Source organism: Cetorhinus maximus, chromosome 16 (assembly GCF_964194155.1).
Source record: "Cetorhinus maximus chromosome 16, sCetMax3.hap1.1, whole genome shotgun sequence".
Taxonomy (NCBI): domain Eukaryota; kingdom Metazoa; phylum Chordata; class Chondrichthyes; order Lamniformes; family Cetorhinidae; genus Cetorhinus; species Cetorhinus maximus.
The window spans coordinates 13,404,202-13,425,392 of NC_135894.1; the positions used below are offsets into that span (position 1 = coordinate 13,404,202).

General features: G+C 45.9%; 1 protein-coding gene across 3 annotated transcripts in view; it reads left to right on the top strand.

Moving 5' to 3' along the window:
* Positions 1-21,191, top strand: part of nhsa (Nance-Horan syndrome a (congenital cataracts and dental anomalies)) — a 467,161-nt gene that overhangs the window by 364,600 nt on the left and 81,370 nt on the right. For all 3 annotated transcript variants that reach the window (XM_078559372.1, XM_078559373.1, XM_078559374.1), the window contains exon 2: positions 4,252-4,404. In XM_078559372.1, coding sequence (XP_078415498.1) covers positions 4,252-4,404 — 153 coding nt within the window. The remainder of the gene's footprint in view (positions 1-4,251; positions 4,405-21,191) is intronic.

Genomic DNA, 21,191 nt, shown 5'->3' on the forward strand with positions numbered 1-21,191 from the left:
TTGGAGGTGTCCCCTATGCCCCTTTTTTATGTCTCCTCCCGGCACACAAAACCCGACCCCCACCACAAACCCCCCAGGGTCTCCAATCTCTCCCCGACCAAAAACCCCAAGATGTGCCTGAGCCTGGTTTGACATGTTATCTTCTTCTGGAGTCTCCCTTGTACTAGCAGCAGCTTGTTAAGGCTGCTCGAGGGCAGCCATTTTTAAGGCCTAGGGCTCAAGACTGACTTTTCTACCAGTGAGGGGGGGGGCGCGAGCATTTCACCCCCGCCTCCCGTAATATTCACCCCAATGTTCGAGCTCATGATGAAAAAGTCATCTACCCTAAACATTACCTCAGTTTCTCTCTCCGCAGGTGCTGCCAGAGCTGCTGAGGTTTTCCAGCTACTTCTGTTTTTTACTTCAGCTTTCCAGTGACTGCAGTATTCTGCCTTTCGACCTTCGAAAGAGCAATTCAATGAGTCCCACTCTCTGCTCTCTCCCGCTCCCCAATTTTTTTTTCAATTAAAAGTCTAATCTGCTTCTATGAAATTTATTCCAATTCATTTGCACAGCAGAGGGAGCTAGTGAGTCGTTTTGGGCTTCTGAGAGTGTCAAAGGAGGTCAACCTCAGTGGGTCAGGACAAACTGTGGGAAAATAATTTTTAAGGAGCAAGTGGTGTTGAAGCCCCAAAATGCTGTCCCGGTGAGAGACACGCTACTGATTTGTGCCTGCAATCTTTGCTCAGTGAGTTCTGAATCACGCTATGATGGGGAAGCAGTGAGTGGAATCTAACCATTTTCCGATGAAGAGGGACAATCAGAGGGATCGTTGATCCAGACCACTGCAGTGTCTCTTTTAAAGGTTTCCAGGAGAGTTCTTTCCTGAATTATAGTTTCCTGGAGGCATTTCCTGTGTTCACACTGTTTAATCCACAGACCCGCCGCAGCTCTATAAGGTGGATGTGGGTCTACGGGATCTGCCAATTCCAATAAAATATATTCAGAGGTGTGAATCCGACAGGCTGGCTCATAGATACTGAGATCCTAGGATGGACATTGACAAAAGGAAAGACTGGAGGAACTGGAATTGCTCTACTTACAGCAGAGAAATTTAATGGGAGATTGAATAGACACGTCCACGTTCAGGAACAGTTGTAAATGAGGAGAAACTCTTCCATGTGGCAGGAGGGTCAATAACCACAGGAGATAGCGAAAGAATAAAAGAGGAGCTGAGGCAATTTATTTTTTACACAGCGCTTTATGGTGATCAAGAATGCGCTGCCTGAAAGGGTGATGGAAGCAGATTCTCTCGTAACTTACAAAAGGGAATTGGATAAAAACGTGATGGGGAGAACGTTGCAGGGATATGGGAGAAGAGCAGGGGAGTGGAATTGGTTGGATCGCTCTTTCAAACAGCTGGCACGGGCATGATGGGCTGAATGGCCTCCTTCAATGCTGTAAGATTGTAAGTGGCTTTGTCATCTGATACAGAGCTGTCCTGGTGGAGGGTGAGAGCAGATTGCCCACTTGCCTTTTTAGCCGGATCAGAGCGGGCACAAGTTGCACGAGGGAGGTCTCAGAAGGGGCCACCATACGTATTTCTGAGAGGGATCAACTATTAGCGATCTCAAGAGATCAGTGAAGATTAGAAATAACAGCTTTCAAAGGGACAGTGTCTTGCATCCTGAACTGATTAAGTTGTTTCCCCCAACAATGTATCTCTACGGCACAAAAGGTACATGTGAATGGACAGCCCTTTTATATGTTTGAGCCTAAATGTGTGTAGGCTATTTGACTGTGGGGGGCATCACAAACAAGCCCAAACCTGTCTTTTTCCACAATGAGCCTCAATTGTGGAAGCTGAGCACGGAATGCCCTTCTCATGTCCTGCAGACAGCGTGTCACCCAGATATCTGTACCTATATGACCGGCTGTCTTAAAGCAACTGCCCACCTTCCTCTCATTGACACAGATCAGTTGTCTTTTTAAAGGAAAGCTAATGTGTCCATTTATAAAATTTCTTAAAATGAAGCATTTCCAGTGGTGGTTTCTGAAGAAATTAAAGATTCTATTTACATTTTTTGACAGGGATCTTTATTTTGGTCTCAGTTGGATGGATGCTGTGCCTGTACCAGATATCATTATCTCGACCTCTGCTGTGCAATGCAAACTGCAGTAGAATTTGGCTTGCAAAGCTGTAATACATTCTGTCAGATGTGGTAGTCAGTCACAAGGCTGGTTCTCCCACTGCTCCATCAGTACATTGTGATGCACACATTAAATGAAGAGAGCTGCTGCATTTTTAATGCAGAAATAGAAAGAAAGAGCCCCGAGTGTTTTAATTTTAGTTTTTTTTTTAAATAATCAGCTGCAAAAATTAGCATATGTCATTAGTTTGCTTTTCACTGCAACTAATACCTCACCAAAAGCCAGGCAGCTGGGCCCTGCGAAGATCAATTCGAATGGTTTTCTTCTTCAATTTCCTCCCCTCTCCTGAAGGTATTAGTGTAATCCAGTTTCATTTATTCCAGCCACCTGTGATACCGCATCTTAAGTGGCCATTCTTCATTTATACGCCTGGATTGCAAGTGTTGGCAGGCTGTGGGAGTCATCACAGCCATCACAGTTTTGGCCCTCCTTGATGTCTATAAACATTCCAGCAAGGGTCAGGGAACAGGTCAGGAGACATGGTCCTGGTGATATTCCCCCCCAGTAGCTTAGGGACAGTGAGAAATGCTACCATGCCATCTTTTATATCCACCTGAAAGGACAGGCTGGGCCTCAGTTCAACGTCCCATTTAACAGGCAGCACCTCCAATAGTACTGCACTGGAATGTCAGCCTAAGTCACTGCTTAAGGCTCTGGAATGAGACTTGAACCCACAGTCATCGGACTCAAGAGTCAAGAGTACCACGACTGGTCTACATCTGGCAGCTGGCATCTGGCTCTGGTTGAAACCAATTAACTCAGCGCAAACCAGAGATCAAACTTAAGGGAATTTCCTGCTCCGTGTGGCTCTACCTCTCACTGGGCAGTGCCACTTAACCAATTTAAGGCACCAGGGAAGGTGATCTACTGATTTTCTATTTTGTAATGTCTAATGCTGTAATCTGCAAGTTAGTCACTTATAGTTTTTACAGACTATAGTTCAAAATGAAAGTACTTTGAGGGATTTGTCCTGATGTATTTATATTCCCACAGAGAATTAGGAGGCAATCTAGCTGCTCCTTTGTGTGCAGGAGATAAGTGCATGTTGGTAGATAAAGAATTGTTTTGGGACAGGTACTTCAGACCAATAGATTAATATTAATCATCTTTATGAATAACAATTGCTCCCTTGATGCTGATATATGTGAGGTACATTTCTCTACTCTATATTAAAGCATAAGATAAGTTACTAAGGGCTGATGGCAAGAGGTCATAATCTGTTTAACTGCTTAAATAGTTGGAAGCTTTTAAACCTAATTTTATTGTGCAGATATTTATAATAAAGGAATTAATGATTATGGTACAAATATAATGAATTTTATTTTAATGTAATACATGTCTTTTTCTAGCCATTTGTCTTCCCTTCCTCATTGGTCTAACTGGGATTCTCAAAAGTCCAACAGGCCTCACCCAAGTAGTCACTTTTCACTGTCGACAAGCTAGAATTGGAGCACTCCACAGCCAGGCTTCATCCTGTTTCACTTGTTGTCTCCGCAAGTGTATAATAGCGATTGGGTCTTGGGAGACCTCGCTGGATATTTCTGTTCCTTAGCTCACAGACATTGAGATCAATTGTAGCATCCCCACAGACTGAAATCAGATCGCATGACACAGACTGGGATTCAAAGCTGACATCTTTCGGCCTCTGTAGTCTGATGGTGTCAGATAGTTGGTCATTAGGCCATTGCAGAAGTATGTATTTATCAGAAACTAGGGGGCACAGATTTAAAGTGATTGGTAGATGGATTGGAGGGAGATGGGGAAAAATAATTTCACCCCAGAGGGTGGTAGGGGTCTGGAACTCACTGCCTAAAAGGGTGATAGAGACAGAAAACCTCATCTCATTTCAGAGGTACCTGGTTGTGCACCTGAAGTGCCTTACCTTCAGGGCTACCACTCAAATGCCGAAAAGTCACATTAGGCTGTCTGGGTTACTTTTTCAGCCAACGCAGACATAATGGGCCAAGTGGCGTCTTTCTGTGCTGTAAACCTTTGATGATTTCTATCTCATATTGCTTCTACCGGTACAATGATTGCTTAGCCACTGTTCCTCTGTTTCAGCTGTGTCAAACCTGGACAGGGAGAGTAAATTAACAGTCCACTACCAAGCTCCATGGTATCAGCAGGAAGATCTGTTTCGCCCATCGACCAGACCACCATGTGTAGAGGAACTTCACCAATGTGCCAAACGGAAGCTACAGTTCCTGCATAAAGGTACACCTGATGCTTTTATCTATGCATGTCCTCACAACCAGATTTAGTGCAGAGTTAACTCTGTGTCAATTGTGTGTTAGCCTCATGATGTCCATTTTATGGTTAAATGGTTCCTTGAGAAAGAGGAACATTAAATCATTCGAAAAGTGAGCAGAAGAATGGGATTAGATGAGGTGGTTCATGCAGGGAAAATACCAGTGCAGACTTGATGGGTCAAATGGCCTGTTTTTGTGAGGTAACATTTGATGATTTTATGTTAATAGATGCTAATTAGAGCTTCTAATTAAAGGGGGACAATTAATACATTGTTATATGCCATGTAATATTTATCATGTCTCTAAACACCTGTCATGCTTTGTACTAACTATACATTGCATATCCAAGTGGAAATTGTTCAGCATCCCAGCATTTGATCATAATACAAGGCCCAGTTTTGCTCATCTAGAAACTGACTCAAGCCCTAGAATATGTGCAGAAATCAGCCAACAAGGCTGACCCCCCAGCACCATAGGATTGAGCTAGGAGGGTAGACTGGAGAGATTAAGGCTCTATAGCCTTGGAAGAAGGTAAACCTGGAACAAATAAATAAAATTATGACGAGAGGCCATGGGTTCAAACTAGCGAAAGGTGAATTTAAGTTTGATATCAGAAAGGGTCTCTTCTGGGTAGAGTAGTGTAGACAACAATCTTGAGTCGTTCAGGAACCATTTGGATGGAAGGGGACTATGCAAGTTTTTGTCTTTTGGTGGTTGGATTAAGGTTGCCTTTGTCAATATCACAAAGCCATTCCAAACAATATAGAGGTAAGTCTACAGCGAATGATCAAATGCATTGCTCAGCCAACAACGCCAGGAAGATCCCAGCTTCAATCCTTGCGTATATTAGCCTGGGGAAGTGAAGAAGGCCGACAGGTGGTCTCAGCAATTCTGGCTTACAGAGGGGAATATTGGTCAGGGTCCTCGCTCCTGATTACTTTCAGTGATATGATCATATGAAAATGACAGACAGGAAAACAACCCATCAGCCCATCCCACACCATTTGTGATACTTTGTGTATCACGATATTTCCACTCTTCACATCCTGCCTGAAACCGCACAATCTTCTGGGAGAGGTGGAATATCGGGTAAAGACCCAGACCATTTTAGGGGAAAAACCCTATGAAATACTCTCAAAAGTAGCCCAGGGGCATCACTGACCCTGATAATTCTGTGCCACACCTGCCACTTATACAAGGTGATCTCTACTCCAACCACAAACAGGTCCCATTATCACTTACAGGAATTCAGTGAGTCAGTGTTCACCACATGAGCTGGCAACCTGTTCAGCAGGCCCACAATTCTCTGGGGAAAGGAACACCTAATACCTAACCTGGATCTGGCCTTAATTATCCGACTTAAAACTATGACCCATGACCGTAACCTAATTAGAATACATGTATGTGCGGGTGTGTGTGCTGACACTAGCTGCCCGGGCTATCATTCACATGACGAATGGCCAGGAGTGGATTACCTGTAGGACTGTGAGCTGACTACAGGACAGGGGAGGGGAGACAACTGGAGAAACATCCATAGAACTGGAGCCCAACAGGAGTCAGCACCTTTAGGAAAAGGAAACAAAAACATTATTTTGCTGGCCTTGTGACTGTAAGAAAAATCACACTGTTTTCTGTGCGGCTTTTTATAGCAATGTATTGTGCCTGCACCAAAAATAGAGTTATCATTGCACATGGGGCGAATGAGGGCTGACATCGATAGGAACTGTTGTATTCATTTTCAGCTCCTATCCACCAAATCGTTTACTAAATAGGCTGTGGAGAGACACGGAATTGGTATTTTTTTTTGTATTGTGGGTAAAATCTGCAAGCATTGTAGTTTGACAACCACATCCTCATTATACGGACACGAGGTGAATTTGTATCACCAAATCAATGTACGATCGCAGACAGCTCACATTGTTAGTGACCTGTAATCAGAACCACTGGAGAGCTGGATGTGATAGATGAAGATTGACAGCAAACCATTTACCTTCATCCCATTCATCTTGATGAGACAAACAGTGGTTTATTTCCATTTTGACATAAGTGTCTATTATATGTGACCAGATTGCTGCTTTGGGTTGAAATGGTTTTATTGTTAAATTCCCTCCTATTTCCACTCCTTCACCCTTAAAAGCAATGGTCTTGGCTCAGGACAGGATCAAACTATTTCCTTGGGAGCAGTCAGGCTGAGAAACACCAGCTGAATTTACCCATCCCAAGCTCTGGGCTGTTGAACCTTTGTTTGTACTTTTGCTGAGAAGCACTGTCTGAGTCTGAAGGTCATGAGTCCAAGTCCCACTCCAGAGGCTTGAACCCCAAATCCAGGCCAAATCCCTCAGTGCTGCACTGTCGTAGGTGCTGCTTTTGGATGAGACCCTGTTTGCTCCCTCGGAGGTATAAATGATCCCATGATGCTGCTCAACAAAGAGCAGGGGAGTTCTCCCCAGAATCCTGGTGAACATTTGCCCCTCAAGTAACATCGCTAAAACAGATAATCTGGTCATTATCAAATTGCTATTTGTGGGGCCTTGCTGTGCACAAATTGGCTTCCGCATTTCCTACAATACAGAAGCGACTACACTTAAAAAGTGCTTAATTGGCTGTAAAGCACTTTGGAATGCCTTGGGGCCATGAAAGCTACTGTAGAAATGAAAGATTTTCTTTCCTTTTACTAGTAACCAGGGGTGAGATCAGCTAAGCAGCACAGACTGGGGATTGAATTTCAGACTTGCCTAGTCTGTTCTATATTGGGCAGTGCAGTCCACTAATGCTGCAAAGGCAACCCGTGATTATATTTGTGTGAAGTCATATTATTTGTATATTAGTCTGAAATGCATGGAAGTCCATCGCCATGCTTAAAGCTCACTAGAACAGATGACTGAACAATTGTCATTTGAGAGACCATTTGTAGGCAATGGATGGTGCAGAGACCAGGGAAACATTAGAAGGGATATGTAAGCTCAACTTTAATTCGGTTCATTGCATCCAAATTGCGTTTCTCCTTTAAGAGGCATAGGCTGCCTTTGAGCAGCATTGCTGATGCCCACTTTTTCACCCTTCCCCTGGCACCCCCTCCCAATTGCTGAGCTGCCATTAAACAACACGAGTAGCGCTGACAAAGGAGGATAACTGGGATGTTTAGCTATTGATCAAGGTTTATCAGGGGCTTTTACTTGTCAGACACTAGCTACTTTCAAAAGAGAAACAATATGAAATGCACAATCTCTTGAATTCATGTATAGGAGCAGCATCCTATTGTTCCAGGAGGTGTAAGACAATTTTGTTTGGTTAGTAAACCAAAGTTTTTTTAATGGATTTTCTGTAATCAAACCGTTTTTAAATACCTTCTAGCACCTGAATATTTGTGAGGAGCCAAAGTGGACATCAACACGTAGGTCAATATAGTTAACAGATTTTGCGGCAGATTTTGTCATTAATGCTTTGAGATAAGTTAGTCTTTGCACCAAGCACAGAAATTGCTCCCGACACAAACCTGCTTTCCAACACAGTTAAGATCAGCTAAAGTTTTTTGAGAGGCACACATGAGCTTTGAAGATCCAAGTTGTTGCATGACTCAAATACGAACGAAGTCTTGATCTTGCTAGATGACAAGGCATCGGTTCTTGGTTATATTAAATTACTTTTTTTCTCCCTCGTTTCTATACATTTTATGGTAAATTATTTTGGTGATCAGTGAGACAAGGGATGTGTAGAGGGAAAAGGAACCATTTTTTGCTTCACAGCCAATGTTAATATTAAACGTTCCCAGGTCAGGTATTGCGTGATCTAATCCTGTGAAAAACTGCATTCTGCCCCAGCAAAGTTCCTTAGCCCTGACTGCACCAATCAATCATTTTTCTCTTCCCACGCCAACCATCCTGTGACCCCACCCCCCGCTCAAGGTCAGATTCCTAATTCATTCCAACTAACGTGAAGTTAAAGGTCAGAGTCTGTGTCCGTGAATATTAGAGACTATCCCCCCCCATGGGGGAGATTATGTGCGATAGTTTAAGATTAGGATAGTGAATTGACAGCCCGTTTCACATCTCCTGACTTTTTTTTTCCATTGCAGTCAATAATTAAATAACCTGCGAGGAGTGTTTTACGCTGTTGCATACAAAGTCAAAATTACCTTCCCATCAGTCGGGAATGAATTCAGATCGAAGTTCTCCAGGTGGCAGACAGCTGTGTTGAAACCACTGTAGCACTCAACCTCCTCTATTATGTGGGATGTTCTTACAACGTGTCCTTTTCCATATGCAACATAGTTGGTTGTCGTAAATCATCTTCCACTGGTGGTAGTGTCCATTTCATAGCTCTCACTGGTATACATTTCACACCATGCAGAATAATAACAGCAAGAAGTCAAATAAAATAGGACTTCACTCTCATCACGGACTGACACTGAATCTGGCCCCAGGGCCTTTGACTTGGGTGACATCGCTGTAATACAAATAACAATCATTACTGGCAAAGGGCAGAGCTGGGTTATCTCAATGCAAACTCTCGAATTCTTCAGGCTTGGGAAGGCCTGAATTTCCCATGACGGACAATATTGCCGGCACAGAATCACAGAATTGTTCCAGCACAGGAGGAGGCCCTTCGGCCCATTGTGCCTGCTCTCCGCGGCTCTCCGAAGGGGCAATTCACTTAGTGCTGTTCTCGTGCCTTCTGCCAGCGACCCCCTGCACAGTCTTCCGTGTGGTGGAGCTTGGGTTCCATTATCGCGAGATCGATTCTGTAAAACAGATTTCATTTCTGCAAACTAGGAATATTCCTTAAAACAGCATCAGGAGTAAGAGTTAAATAAGAGCGAGGTAGGTGAGAGTGAGGTAAACTCTTACGAAGGGACAAAACCCCACAAAACAGAAAAGTGGCCACTGGAGAATAAAGGGAGCAGGTGGCTTTACATCCAAGGTGATAATGCAAAATTGTACCTAGTTATTTCACATTTCTGAGGTGTATATTTATTTATTTTAATATCTGTATTAATGATCATGCTCATGCATTTGTTGGGATTATTCATGTATTTACACAGGTGTAAGACATTGGTCAAAATGAGAATGGATGAGAATTAAAGATAGTTTTCCAAATATGGGTATCGACAACATGGCTGACGTAGTGAGGGACAACTTGTCAGGAGTTAAACTCAATGATGAAGGTCAAGTTGGGGAGGTCCCTTCATAAAGATACACCATTGAATTCATGGGAGCAAAGTAACATGGGAGCGGGAGCAGACAATTTCGGTCTCCGAGCCTATTTCACTGTTCAGAGAGATCGTGGCTGAGCTGCAACCTAACTCCATATACCCGCCTTTGCCCTATTTCCATTAATACCTTTGGTTAACAAAAATCTAGCAAACTCATTTTTAAAATTATCAATTGAACTAACATCAATTGCCATTTGCAGAAGAGGAGCCAAAATTCACCCATCCTTTGTATGTGTGAAGTGTTCCCTAATTTTTCCTTGAAATGTTTGGGTCTAATTTTTTGGACAATGCCCCCTTGTCCTGGATGCCCCAACAAATGGAAATAGCTCCTCGGTGTCTACCCTACTGGTTCCCTTTGAAATCTTGAAAGCTTCAATCAAATCGATCCTCAACCCTATGAATTCCAAGGAATATGGCCCTAGTCTCCTTGCAAATTAACCCTTGGAGTCTGGAAATCATTCTGTACTACACTCCCTGCAAGTCCAATATATCCTTCTTAATGTGTGCTGCCCAGAACCACTCTCAATACTCCCAAGTGTGGTCTAACCAGAGCGTTGTGAAGCATGACTTCAACCACCTTGTTTCAGAAGCTCTAGATATAAATGCCAGAATTCCATTGCTTTTTGATTATTTCCTGTACCTGTTCATGACATTTTAATAATCTACATACCTGTCCTCTTTGGGCCTCCTCTGATTGTAGCTTTTTACCATTTAGCAAGTACCCTGTTCTATTGGTTCAAAGTGAATGGTCTCATGTTTGTCTACATTGAAATCCATTTACCACAATTTTACCCGTTCACTTAATCTGTCTATGTCTCTTTGTAATTTTATGCTTCCATTCACACCCCTTGAATTGCCGCCGATCTCTGTGTTATCAACAATTTCTTTTATCCTACCATGTGAGTCACTGATAAGTACAGTGAACAATTGAGGCCCCAACACAGATCCTTGCTTTTATTCACTTGTGGGATGTGGGCTTCGCTGGCTGGGCCAGCATTTATTGCCCATCCCTAATTGCCCTTGAGAAGGTGGTGGTGAGCTGCCTTCTTGAACCGCTGCAGTCCCTGTGGTGCAGGTACACCCACAGTACTGTTAGGGAGGGAGTTCCAGGATTTTGACCCAGTGACAGTGAAGGAATGGAGTATATTTCCAAGTCAGGGTGGTGAGCGGCTTGGAGGGGAACTTCCAGGTGGTGGTGTTCCCATCTATCTGCTGCCCTCGTCCTTCTAGATGGTAGTGGTCATGGGTTTGGAAGGTGCTGTCTAAAGAGGCTTGGGGAATTCCTGCAGTGCATCTTGTAGATGGTACACACTGCTGCTACTGTGCGTCAGTGGTGGAGGGAGTGAATGTTTGTGAATGGGGTGCCACTCAAGCGGCCTGCTTTGTCCTGGACGGTGTCCAGCTCCTTGAGTGTTGTGGGAGCTGCACTCATCCAGGTAAGTGGAGAGTATTCCATCACACTCCTAACTTGTGCCTTGTAGTTGGTGGACAGGCTTTGGGCAGTCAGGAGGTGAGTTACTCGCTGCAGGATTCCTAGCCTCTGACCTGCTCTTGTAGCCACAGTATTTATATGGCTAGTCCAGTTCAGTTTCTGGTCAATAGTAACCCCAGGATGTTGATAGTGGGGGATTCAGTGGTGGTAATGCCATTGAATGTCAAGGGGCATTGGTTAGATTCACTCTTACTGGAGATGGTCATTGCCGGGCACTTGTGCGGTGCGAATGTTACTTTCCTTGTGGGACATATCCTGCCAAGTATAGTGTGTGCCCAGTATCTCCATTTTCTGTCTCCCTCCACTCAGCCAATTTCCTAACCCTGTCAATAATTTGCCTTCAATGGTATAGACAATTTTAGAACATAAGAAATAGGAGCAGGAATAGACCATTCAGCCCCTCTATCCTGCTGTGTCATTCAATACGATCATGGCTGATTTCCTGCTTCAACTCCACTTTCCCACTGCCTCCCCATATCTCCAGACTCCCTGAGAGACCAAAAACCTGTCTATCTTGGCCTTCAATACATTCAATGACTGAGCATCCACAACCCTCCAGGATAGAGAATTCCAGAGGTCCACAACTCTGGATGGAGAAATCTCTCCTCTTCTGAGTTCTAATTGATCGGTGCCCTTATCCTGAGACTGTGCCCCTGTCTTCTAGAACCCCCCCCTCCCCTCCCCCAGCCAGGGGGAAACAGCATTTCAAGGCCAGATTTTCATTTTGAGGCCCAGGTCAGGAAATGGGACTAATCTTGCCATCATGGCCCCACTTCCTGTCTCGAGACGGCCGGCAGAGAGGATCTTCTGGGAGTCCAGGGCCTAAATGGCCTGGAAACACGCCTACCACCCGAGCTGGAAATGAAGGCAGGTCGGGCCCAGTCCAAAGTGGGCAGGTTGAAAGGCCCACTTCCCTTCCCAAAATACTTTAGCCCAGTACTTCCGATGCAATCAGCAGCTCATCTATATACACTCAAACCTTCTGGCCACTTTAAACCCCGCCCCTCAACCCTACCCCCCTCACTCCCTCACCCAGTCACCCTCACCCCCTCACCCTCACTTCCTCACCCTTGCCCCCTCACCCTCACCGCCCCCACCCTACCCCTCACCCTCCCTCCCTCTAACTCCCTCACCCCCATCACCCTTACCCTCCTCGCCCCTCTCACCTTCCTCACCCCGTCACTCTCACCTCCTTCACCATCACCCTCCTCCCCCATTATCTGCTTTCTGAACAGGACTCAAAAAACCCGATTATAACAGTTGAAAGCAATTGGACAGCCCACAAAACTCCCTGAGTAAACAAATAGACTCTTCAAACTAATTGTGTAAACAAAGTCAAGCCCTTGTAAAATGATTAGGCAGATGAATAGCATCCAAGAGCCCATAAAGCTCCCTGAGTAAGCAGGTTTCAGAACTGCTATCTCAACAGATGTCTAGTCTGAGTCCATAAAAACACTGGGTAAAGATTAAACATTTGTACATTGTTATCATACTGGGCTACCTTTCAATAATGTGAAACGCACTTTACCTTTTTATCCAGAGGATGAGTTTTTTTGTTAACTCATCTGAAAACTTTTCCACATCTGCAATATGATCTTTTGCTTGACCACTTACCAGTTGGCAGGAGTATAACGGTTATGTTACTGAACTAGTAATCCATAGATGTGAGTTCAAATCCCACCATGGTAGCTGGGAATTTAAATTCAGTGAACTAAATAAACCTGGAATTTAAAAAAAAAAAGTTTGTATTGGTAACGGTGATCAAGAAACTATTGGATTGTCGGAACAGGCCCATCGGGTTCACTAATGCCCTTTCAGAAAGGAAATCTCCCATCCTTATCCAGCCTGGCTTACATGTGACCCCGGACCGACTGCAATGTGTTGGACTCTTAACCGCTGTCTGAAATGGCTGAGCAGACCATTCAGTTGCATAGGGATGGGCAGTTAAAAGCTGGCGTTGCCAACAATGGCCACATCCGACAAGTAAAAGGAATTGAGTTCGGTAAATGAATAAGCAAAATTTTATTCCCCAAAACCGTTCAGAAAGTTGGATCAAAGAGCCATCTGGTGGCCAAATTATGCAATTACAGCAAATTCTCAGCTTCCTCCCTTGTCCCAGGTTCCAGACCTTCACCTGCCCTCCAAAATGTGAAAACCTGCACTTCCCATTTTGCCAAAGTTACTTTCCAAATGGCAGCCATTGAAATGGCTGAGAATTTGTTAAATGTTTTCACTTTTCCTGTGATGTGGTCGGCCCCACTAAGCCTCTTCGCTGCCGCTTATAAGTTGATCTTCTGCACTCAAAACACAGCCGACCCTGGTCTCCCCGCCACCCTTGAGCTGGTCTGCGACAGACAGTGCCGAAAGGCTGCCCGCCCCTCAGAAAATTGGACAGATTCAAAGTTGAGCTCCGAATGAGCTCTTTAAGTGTCTTAATTGGCCTGATCATTTCTGTGGAACAACGTGCATGTGTGAAAGAGCGCAGGCCCTGACTCTCCCTCCTCCCCCCGCCCGCACAGGGAGCGCTCAGCGCTTCCGGGTGCGCATCACGCTGGGCCGGCCTTAATTGGCCCGCCCACGTAAGATGGCGGCGTACAGCCGATCGCGCGCCCGCCCGCGCCCGCTCCCATTCAGCCCCCACAACGGGGAGAAAATTCTCCCCTCTGTAAACTTGAGGGTATCCAAAACTCAGCTGCCTGTGCCCTAACTCACAACAAGCCCGTTCACCTCTGAGCTCGCTGACCTGCATTGGCTACCAGTCAAACAACATCTTGATTTTAAAATTGTCATCCTTGTTTTCAAAACCCTCCATGACCTCGCCCATCTCTGTCAGTGTCATCTCCTCCAGCCTCACAACCCTCTGAGATATCTGCGCTCACCTCATTCTGGCCTCTTGAGCATCTCCGATTTTAATAGCTCCACTGTTGGTGGCTGTACCTTCATTTGCCTAGGCCCCAAGCTCTGGAATTCCCTTCCTACACCTCCCTGCCTCTCTTCCTCACTTTCGTCCTTTAAGACACTTCTTAAAACCTACCTCTTTGACCAAGCTTTGATCATCTGGCCTAAGATCTCTTTGTGTGGCAATACACTGCATTACAATGCTCCTGTGAAACCCCCTCCCCGGGGGTGTTTCATTATGTTAAAGGTGCTATATAAATATAAATAATTGTTGCTGTTTTGCAAAGAATGCTTTCTGTATTGAACCTTGACTTTCCATATTGAAAATGACCAACGACTGTCAAGAATTTCAATGTGTGTTTGAGGTCAACTGATGAACAGTGATATTGACGTGAGCTCACTCTTTCTGTTGGCTGATGTGTACAGTTACCTTCCCCCCCAGGGGTGCATTCGATGTTGCAATGCATTTTAAGTGAGCAGCTGTTGTCACCAGTAGTGCTGCCAGTGGCCTTTGGGTCAAATCATTCTGAGCAGTCCTCTAGATAATGGACAAGGTTGAAAAACCGTTTGTCAGAGCTCTTGAGGATCCGGCGAGATGCCTACACTGCTGCACACTACTTACCTTTCCTGATTTACGGTGAATGTGTAAAACTAGTGTTTGAGGCTTCCTGTTAGCCCTCCCAAATAACCAGTCTCCACGTGTGAATGCAGACATGGAGGGTAGGCAGGATGCTTGACGATGGGAGATTAACAGCCAAGTGAGGTTTTATCTTCGCTCCCCCACCCGCCACTTTCAACATCTGTGTTCCTGCACTTTCCAACAGGGATTGACAGAATAATGATCTCAAGATGGAATCCTGCTTGATCTTCTCTCGCACAGCTCAGCCCCCTATCTGGTGAGGTCAGTTATGGTGTTGCTACTGTCAGCTTGACTGAGGTCAGCTAGCTCCCGGTGTTTACATTGCTGGGGACGGCCTTATCCCAAAAGCAGAACTGCAGTTCCCCGAAGCTAGGGATTGATGATTATGCTGTTGGGATAAGGTGATGGGGGACAGTTCCTGACAATGTAAACATGGAAGAATAAATCCTGGCTTTGTGTGATAGTGCAAAATAGGTGTCAGTAGGTCAACAAGGAAGATGGTGGCATAGTGATAATGGCTCTGGGCCAGTAATCCAGAAGCCCCGGCTAATTCTCTGGGGGCATTGGTTCAAATCCCACCAGGGCAGCTGATGGAATTTAAATTCAATGTATAAATCTGGAGTATAAAGTTCGTGTTAGTAACAGAGACCATGAAAATATCATTGATTGTTGTAAAAACCCATCTGATTCACTAATGTCCTTTAGGGAAGGAAATCTGCCAACCTTACCCAGTCTGGCCTATCAGTGTTTCTTAATTCTGAAATGCCCCAGCAAGCCACTAAATTCAAGGGGCAATTACGGATGGGCAACGCCCACATCCCATGAAAGAATTTTAAAAAGTACGACCCATACTCTGCCCTCTCAGAGCTTAGCTGTGAATACAGACAATCTGCGGCAGGAGTGAGAGAGGCCCTGGGTGAAAACAGCGCAGAGAGAGTGAGTGAATAAACACTGGGGGAGAGAGATGGAGGCCCCCAAACAGTGATTCAAACCAGCACTGAAAAAACAGAGAGTGACGTGGCAGGAGAGCAGGCAGGTGATTGGCTGGTGAATTTTTCAGCTTTTACCTTTGTTTTAGATTTAAATTAGCGGCTGAGTAGCTATCGCTTGTTGATTATTATTAAATTGGTAACTTAAGGATAGTGGAAACTAAATCAATAATAAAGGTAAAACAACAAAAAAGAGCAAAAGTGGAGCGGTTGTATAAAGAGCCGGAGTTTACCTGTGAGAGAGCGGAGTGGCTGTATAAAGAGCAGGAGTTTACCTGTAAGAGAGCGGAGCAGCTGTATAAAGAGCCGGAGTTTACCTGTAAGAGGGTGGAGCGGCTGTATAAAGAGCGGGAGTTTACCTGTAAGAGAGCGGAGCAGCTGTATAAAGAGCAGGAGTTTACCTGTAAGGGAGCGGAGCGGCTGTATAAAGAGCAGGAGTTTACCTGTAAGAGGGTGGAGCGGCTGTATAAAGAGCGGGAGTTTAGCTGTAAGAGAGCGGAGCGGCTGTATAAAGAGCGGGAGTTTAGCTGTAAGAGAGCGGAGCGGCTGTATAAAGAGCGGGAGTTTAGCTGTAAGAGAGCGGAGCGGCTGTATAAAGAGCAGGAGTTTACCTGTAAGAGAGCGGAACAGCTGTATAATGAGCGGGAGTTTACCTGTAAGAGAGCAGAGCGGCTGTATAAAGAGCGGGAGTTTACCTGTAAGAGAGCGGAGCAGCTGTATAAAGAGCAGGAGTTTACCTGTAAGGGAGCGGAGCGGCTGTATAAAGAGCAGGAGTTTACCTGTAAGAGAGCAGAGCAGCTGTATAAAGAGCGGGAGTTTACCTGTAAGAGAGTGGAGTGGATGTATAAAGAGCAGGAGTTTACCTGTAAGAGAGCGGAGCAGCTGTATAAAGAGCAGGAGTTTACCTGTAAGGGAGCGGAGCGGCTGTATAAAGAGCAGAGTTTAGCTGTGAGAGAGTGGAGCAGTTGTATAAAGAGCGGGAGTTTACCTGTAAGAGAGCTGAGCAGCTGTATAAAGAGCGGGAGTTTACCTGTAAGAGAGCTGAGCAGCTGTATAAAGAGCGGGAGTTTACCTGTAAGAGAGTGGAGCGGCTGTATAAAGAGCGGGAGTTTACCTGTAAGAGAGCGGAGTGGCTGTATAAAGAGCGGGAGTTTACCTGTAAGAGAGCAGAGCAGCTGTATAAAGAGCGGGAGTTTACCTGTAAGAGAGTGGAGCGGCTGTATAAAGAGCGGGAGTTTACCTGTAAGAGAGCAGAGCAGCTGTATAAAGAGCGGGAGTTTACCTGTAAGAGAGTGGAGCGGCTGTATAAAGAGCGGGAGTTTACCTGTAAGAGAGTGGAGCGGCTGTATAAAGAGCGGGAGTTTACCTGTAAGAGAGCAGAGCAGCTGTATAAAGAGCGGGAGTTTACCTGTAAGAGAGTGGAGCGGCTGTATAAAGAGCGGGAGTTTAGCTGTAAGAGAGCGGAGTGGCTGTATAAAGAGCAGGAGTTTACCTGTGAGGGAGCGGAGCAGCTGTATAAAGAGCGGGAGTTTACCTGTAAGAGAGTGGAGTGGCTGTATAAAGAGCAGGAGTTTACCTGTAAGAGAGCGGAGCAGCTGTATAAAGAGCAGGAGTTTACCTGTAAGGGAGTGGAGCGGCTGTATAAAGAGCAGGAGTTTACCTGTAAGAGAGCAGAGCAGCTGTATAAAGAGCGGGAGTTTACCTGTAAGAGAGCGGAGTGGATGTATAAAGAGCAGGAGTTTACCTGTAAGGGAGCGGAGCGGCTGTATAAAGAGCAGGAGTTTACCTGTAAGAGAGCAGAGCAGCTGTATAAAGAGCGGACGTTTACCTGTGAGAGAGCGGAGCGGCTGTATAAAGAGCGGGAGTTTACCTATAATGGAGCGAAGCGGCTGTATAAAGAGCCGGAGTTTACCTGTAAGAGAGCGGAGCAGCTGTATAAAGAGCGGGAGTTTACCTGTGAGAGAGCGGAGAGGTTGTATAAAGAGCGGGAGTTTACCTGTGAGAGAGTGGAGCAGGTGTATAAAGAGCAGGAGTTTACCTGTGAGGGAGTGGAGCGGCTGTATAAAGAGCAGGAGTTTACCTGTAAGAGAGCGGAGCAGCTGTATAAAGAGCAGGAGTTTAGCTGTGAGAGCAGAGCGGCTGTATAAAGAGCGGGAGTTTAGCTGTGAGAGCGGAGCGGCTGTATAAAGAGCAGGAGTTTACCTGTGAGAGAGTGGAGTGGCTGTATAAAGAGCAGGAGTTTACCTGTAAGAGAGCGGAGCGGCTGTATAAAGAGCGGGAGTTTACCTGTGAGAGAGCGGAGTGGCTGTATAAAGAGTGGGAGTTTACCTGTAATGGAGCGAAGCGGCTGTATTAAGAGCGGGAGTTTACCTGTAAGAGAGCGGAGCAGCTGTATAAAGAGCGGGAGTTTAGCTGTGAGAGCGGAGCGGCTGTATAAAGAGCAGGAGTTTACCTGTGAGAGAGTGGAGTGGCTGAATAAAGAGCAGGAGTTTACCTGTAAGAGAGCGGAACAGCTGTATAAAGAGTGGGAGTTTACCTGTAAGAGAGCGGAGTGGCTGTATAAAGAGTGGGAGTTTACCTGTAAGTGAGCGGAGCAGCTGTATAAAGAGTGGGAGTTTACCTGTAAGAGAGCGGAGTGGCTGTATAAAGAGTGGGAGTTTACCTGTAAGAGAGTGGAGCGGCTGTATAAAGAGTGGGAGTTTAGCTGTGAGGGAGCAGAGCGGCTGTATAAAGAGCGGGAGTTTACCTGTGAGGGAGCGGAGTGGCTGTATAAAGAGCGGGAGTTTAGCTGTGAGAGAGCGGAGCGGCTGTATAAAGAGCGGGAGTTTACCTGTAAGGGAGCGGAGCGGCTGTATAAAGAGCAGGAGTTTACCTGTAAGAGAGCGGAGCGGCTGTATAAAGAGCAGGAGTTTACCTGTGAGGGAGCAGAGTGGCTGTATAAAGAGCGGGAGTTTACCTGTAAGAGAGCGGAGCAGCTGTATAAAGAGTGGGAGTTTACCTGTAAGAGAGCGGAGCAGCTGTATAAAGAGCGGGAGTTTACCTGTAAGAGAGCGGAGCAGCTGTATAAAGAGCAGGAGTTTACCTGTAAGAGAGCGTAGCGGCTGTATAAAGAGCGGGAGTTTACCTGTAAGAGAGCGGAGCAGCTGTATAAAGAGCAGGAGTTTACCTGTAAGAGAGCGGAGCGGCTGTATAAAGAGTGGGAGTTTAGCTGTAAGAGAGCGGAGCGGCTGTATAAAGAGCAGAGTTTAGCTGTGAGAGAGTGGAGCAGTTGTATAAAGAGCGGGAGTTTACCTGTAAGAGAGCAGAGCAGCTGTATAAAGAGCGGGAGTTTACCTGTAAGAGAGCGGAGCGGCTGTATAAAGAGCGGGTGTTTACCTGTAAAAGAGCGGAGCAGCTGTATAAAGAGCGGGTGTTTACCTGTGAGACAGTGGAGCGGCTGTATAAAGAGCGGGAGTTTACCTGTAAGAGAGCGGAGTGGCTGTATAAAGAGCAGATGTTTAGCTGTGAGAGAGTGGAGCAGCTGTATAAAGAGCGGGAGTTTACCTGTAAGAGAGCGGAGTGGAGTTTACCTGTGAGGGAGCGGAGCAGCTATATAAAGAGCGGGAGTTTACCTGTAAGAGAGCGGAGTGGAGTTTACCTGTGAGGGAGCGGAGCAGCTGTATAAAGAGTGGAGCGGAGTTTACCTGTGAGGGAGCGGAGCAGAGTTTACCGGTGAGGGAGATGAGCGGCTGTATAAAGAGCAGAGTGGAGTTTACCTGTGAGAGGACGGAGCGGCTGTATAAAGAGTGGAGCGGAGTTTACCTGTGAGGGAGCGGAGCAGAGTTTACCGGTGAGGGAGCGGAGCGGCTGTATAAAGAGCAGAGCGGAGTTTACCTGTGAGGGAGCGGAGCAGCTATATAAAGAGCAGAGCAGAGTTTACCTGTATAAAGAGCAGAGCGGAGTTTACCTGTATAAAGAGCAGAGCGAAGTTTACCTGTGAGGGAGCCGTTCTCACCCAGACACTTGGCGGCGTTAGAATTCAAAAGGAATGATGTCAGGACAAGGGAGGAGGCTGATTGTTGGGGATTGGGTAAGTTGTTTTTTTCCACTTAAAAGCGACATTACAGAAGGTCAGAGTCTCAGCATTTTTTTAAAGCAAAACTAAATAGTTTTCCACTTGGCTTAAATTTAAGGAAATCGTCTTTTAATTAAAAACAAACAAAAAATATGGCAAGGGAGCTGAGCCCCGTGTGTTGTACGGCCTGCAGAGTGTGGGAATTCTTAGATACTTCTTGCAGCCCAGATGACCACATGTGCAGGAATTGCCACTGGCTTGACCAGCTCGAGCACAGGGAGTTTCGGAGTTTGAGCGGCAGCTGGAGACACAGCTGTGCATCTGCAAGGCTGAGGGTTACGTGGATAGTACATCTTTAGATGTAGTCACTCTGCAGCTTTAGGAACAGCAATCAGAGAGGGAATGGGTGACCACCAGTCAGAAGAAGGGAGGCAGGCAGGTGGTCTGGAAAGCCCCAGAGTACATCTCACTCAAGAACCGTTCTTCTGTGTTGGGAAACAGTGAGGGTGAAGGCTCCTCTGGAGAGTGCAGCCAGAGCCAAGTTCACGACACTGTGAGTGGCTCAGCTGCATAAGGGGGAGGAGTAAGAGGTCAAGAGACTCAATAGTGAGGGGTGCAGACAGGCACTTCAGCAGCTGTAGCTGTGACTCCAGGATGGTGTGTTGACTCCCTGGTGCCAGGGTCAAGGATGTCACAGAACGGCTGCAGGGCATTCTGAAGGGGAAGGGCTAACAGTCAGAGGTCGTGGTTCACATTGGTACCAACGATATAGGTAGAAAGAGGGATGAGGTCCTGCAACAAGAATTTAGGGAGCTAGGTAGCAGATTAAAAAGTAGGACCTCAAAGGTTGCAATTTCTATACGAGTCGGATGGGTTGCACCTGAACCAGATCAGGACCAACACTCTTGTGGGAAGATTTGCTACAGCTGTTGGGGGGGTTGGCGGGGGGGGGAGGGGGTTTAAATTAATTTGGCAGGGGGGTGGGATACAGAGTGGAGGTACAGTAGGGGTGATGTAGAGCTAAATATAGAAGAGAAACTAAGTCAGTCTGGAAGGCAGAGCAAATATAGACCTGTAAAGGCACAAGGGAATAATGCAAGGCTGGATTGTATCTATTTTAATGAAAGGAGCCTTACAAGTCAGGCAGGTGAATTGAGGGTGTTGATTAACACATGGGAATATGATATTGTCGCTATCACAGAGACATGGTTGAGGGAAGGGTAGGACTGGCAGCTCAATATTCCAGTGTATAGAATCTTCAGGCATGACACAGGGGTGGGAGGCGGAGTGTGTAAAAGAGGAGGTGGCATTGCAATATTGATCAAGGAGTTGCAGTGAGGAGGGATGGTATTTTAGAAGGTTCCTCAAATGAGGCCATATGGGTAGAACTTAAAAACTAAAAAGGGGCAGTCACTTTGCTAGGAGTGTACTATAGGCCTCCAAACAGTCAGGGAGAGATAGAGGAGC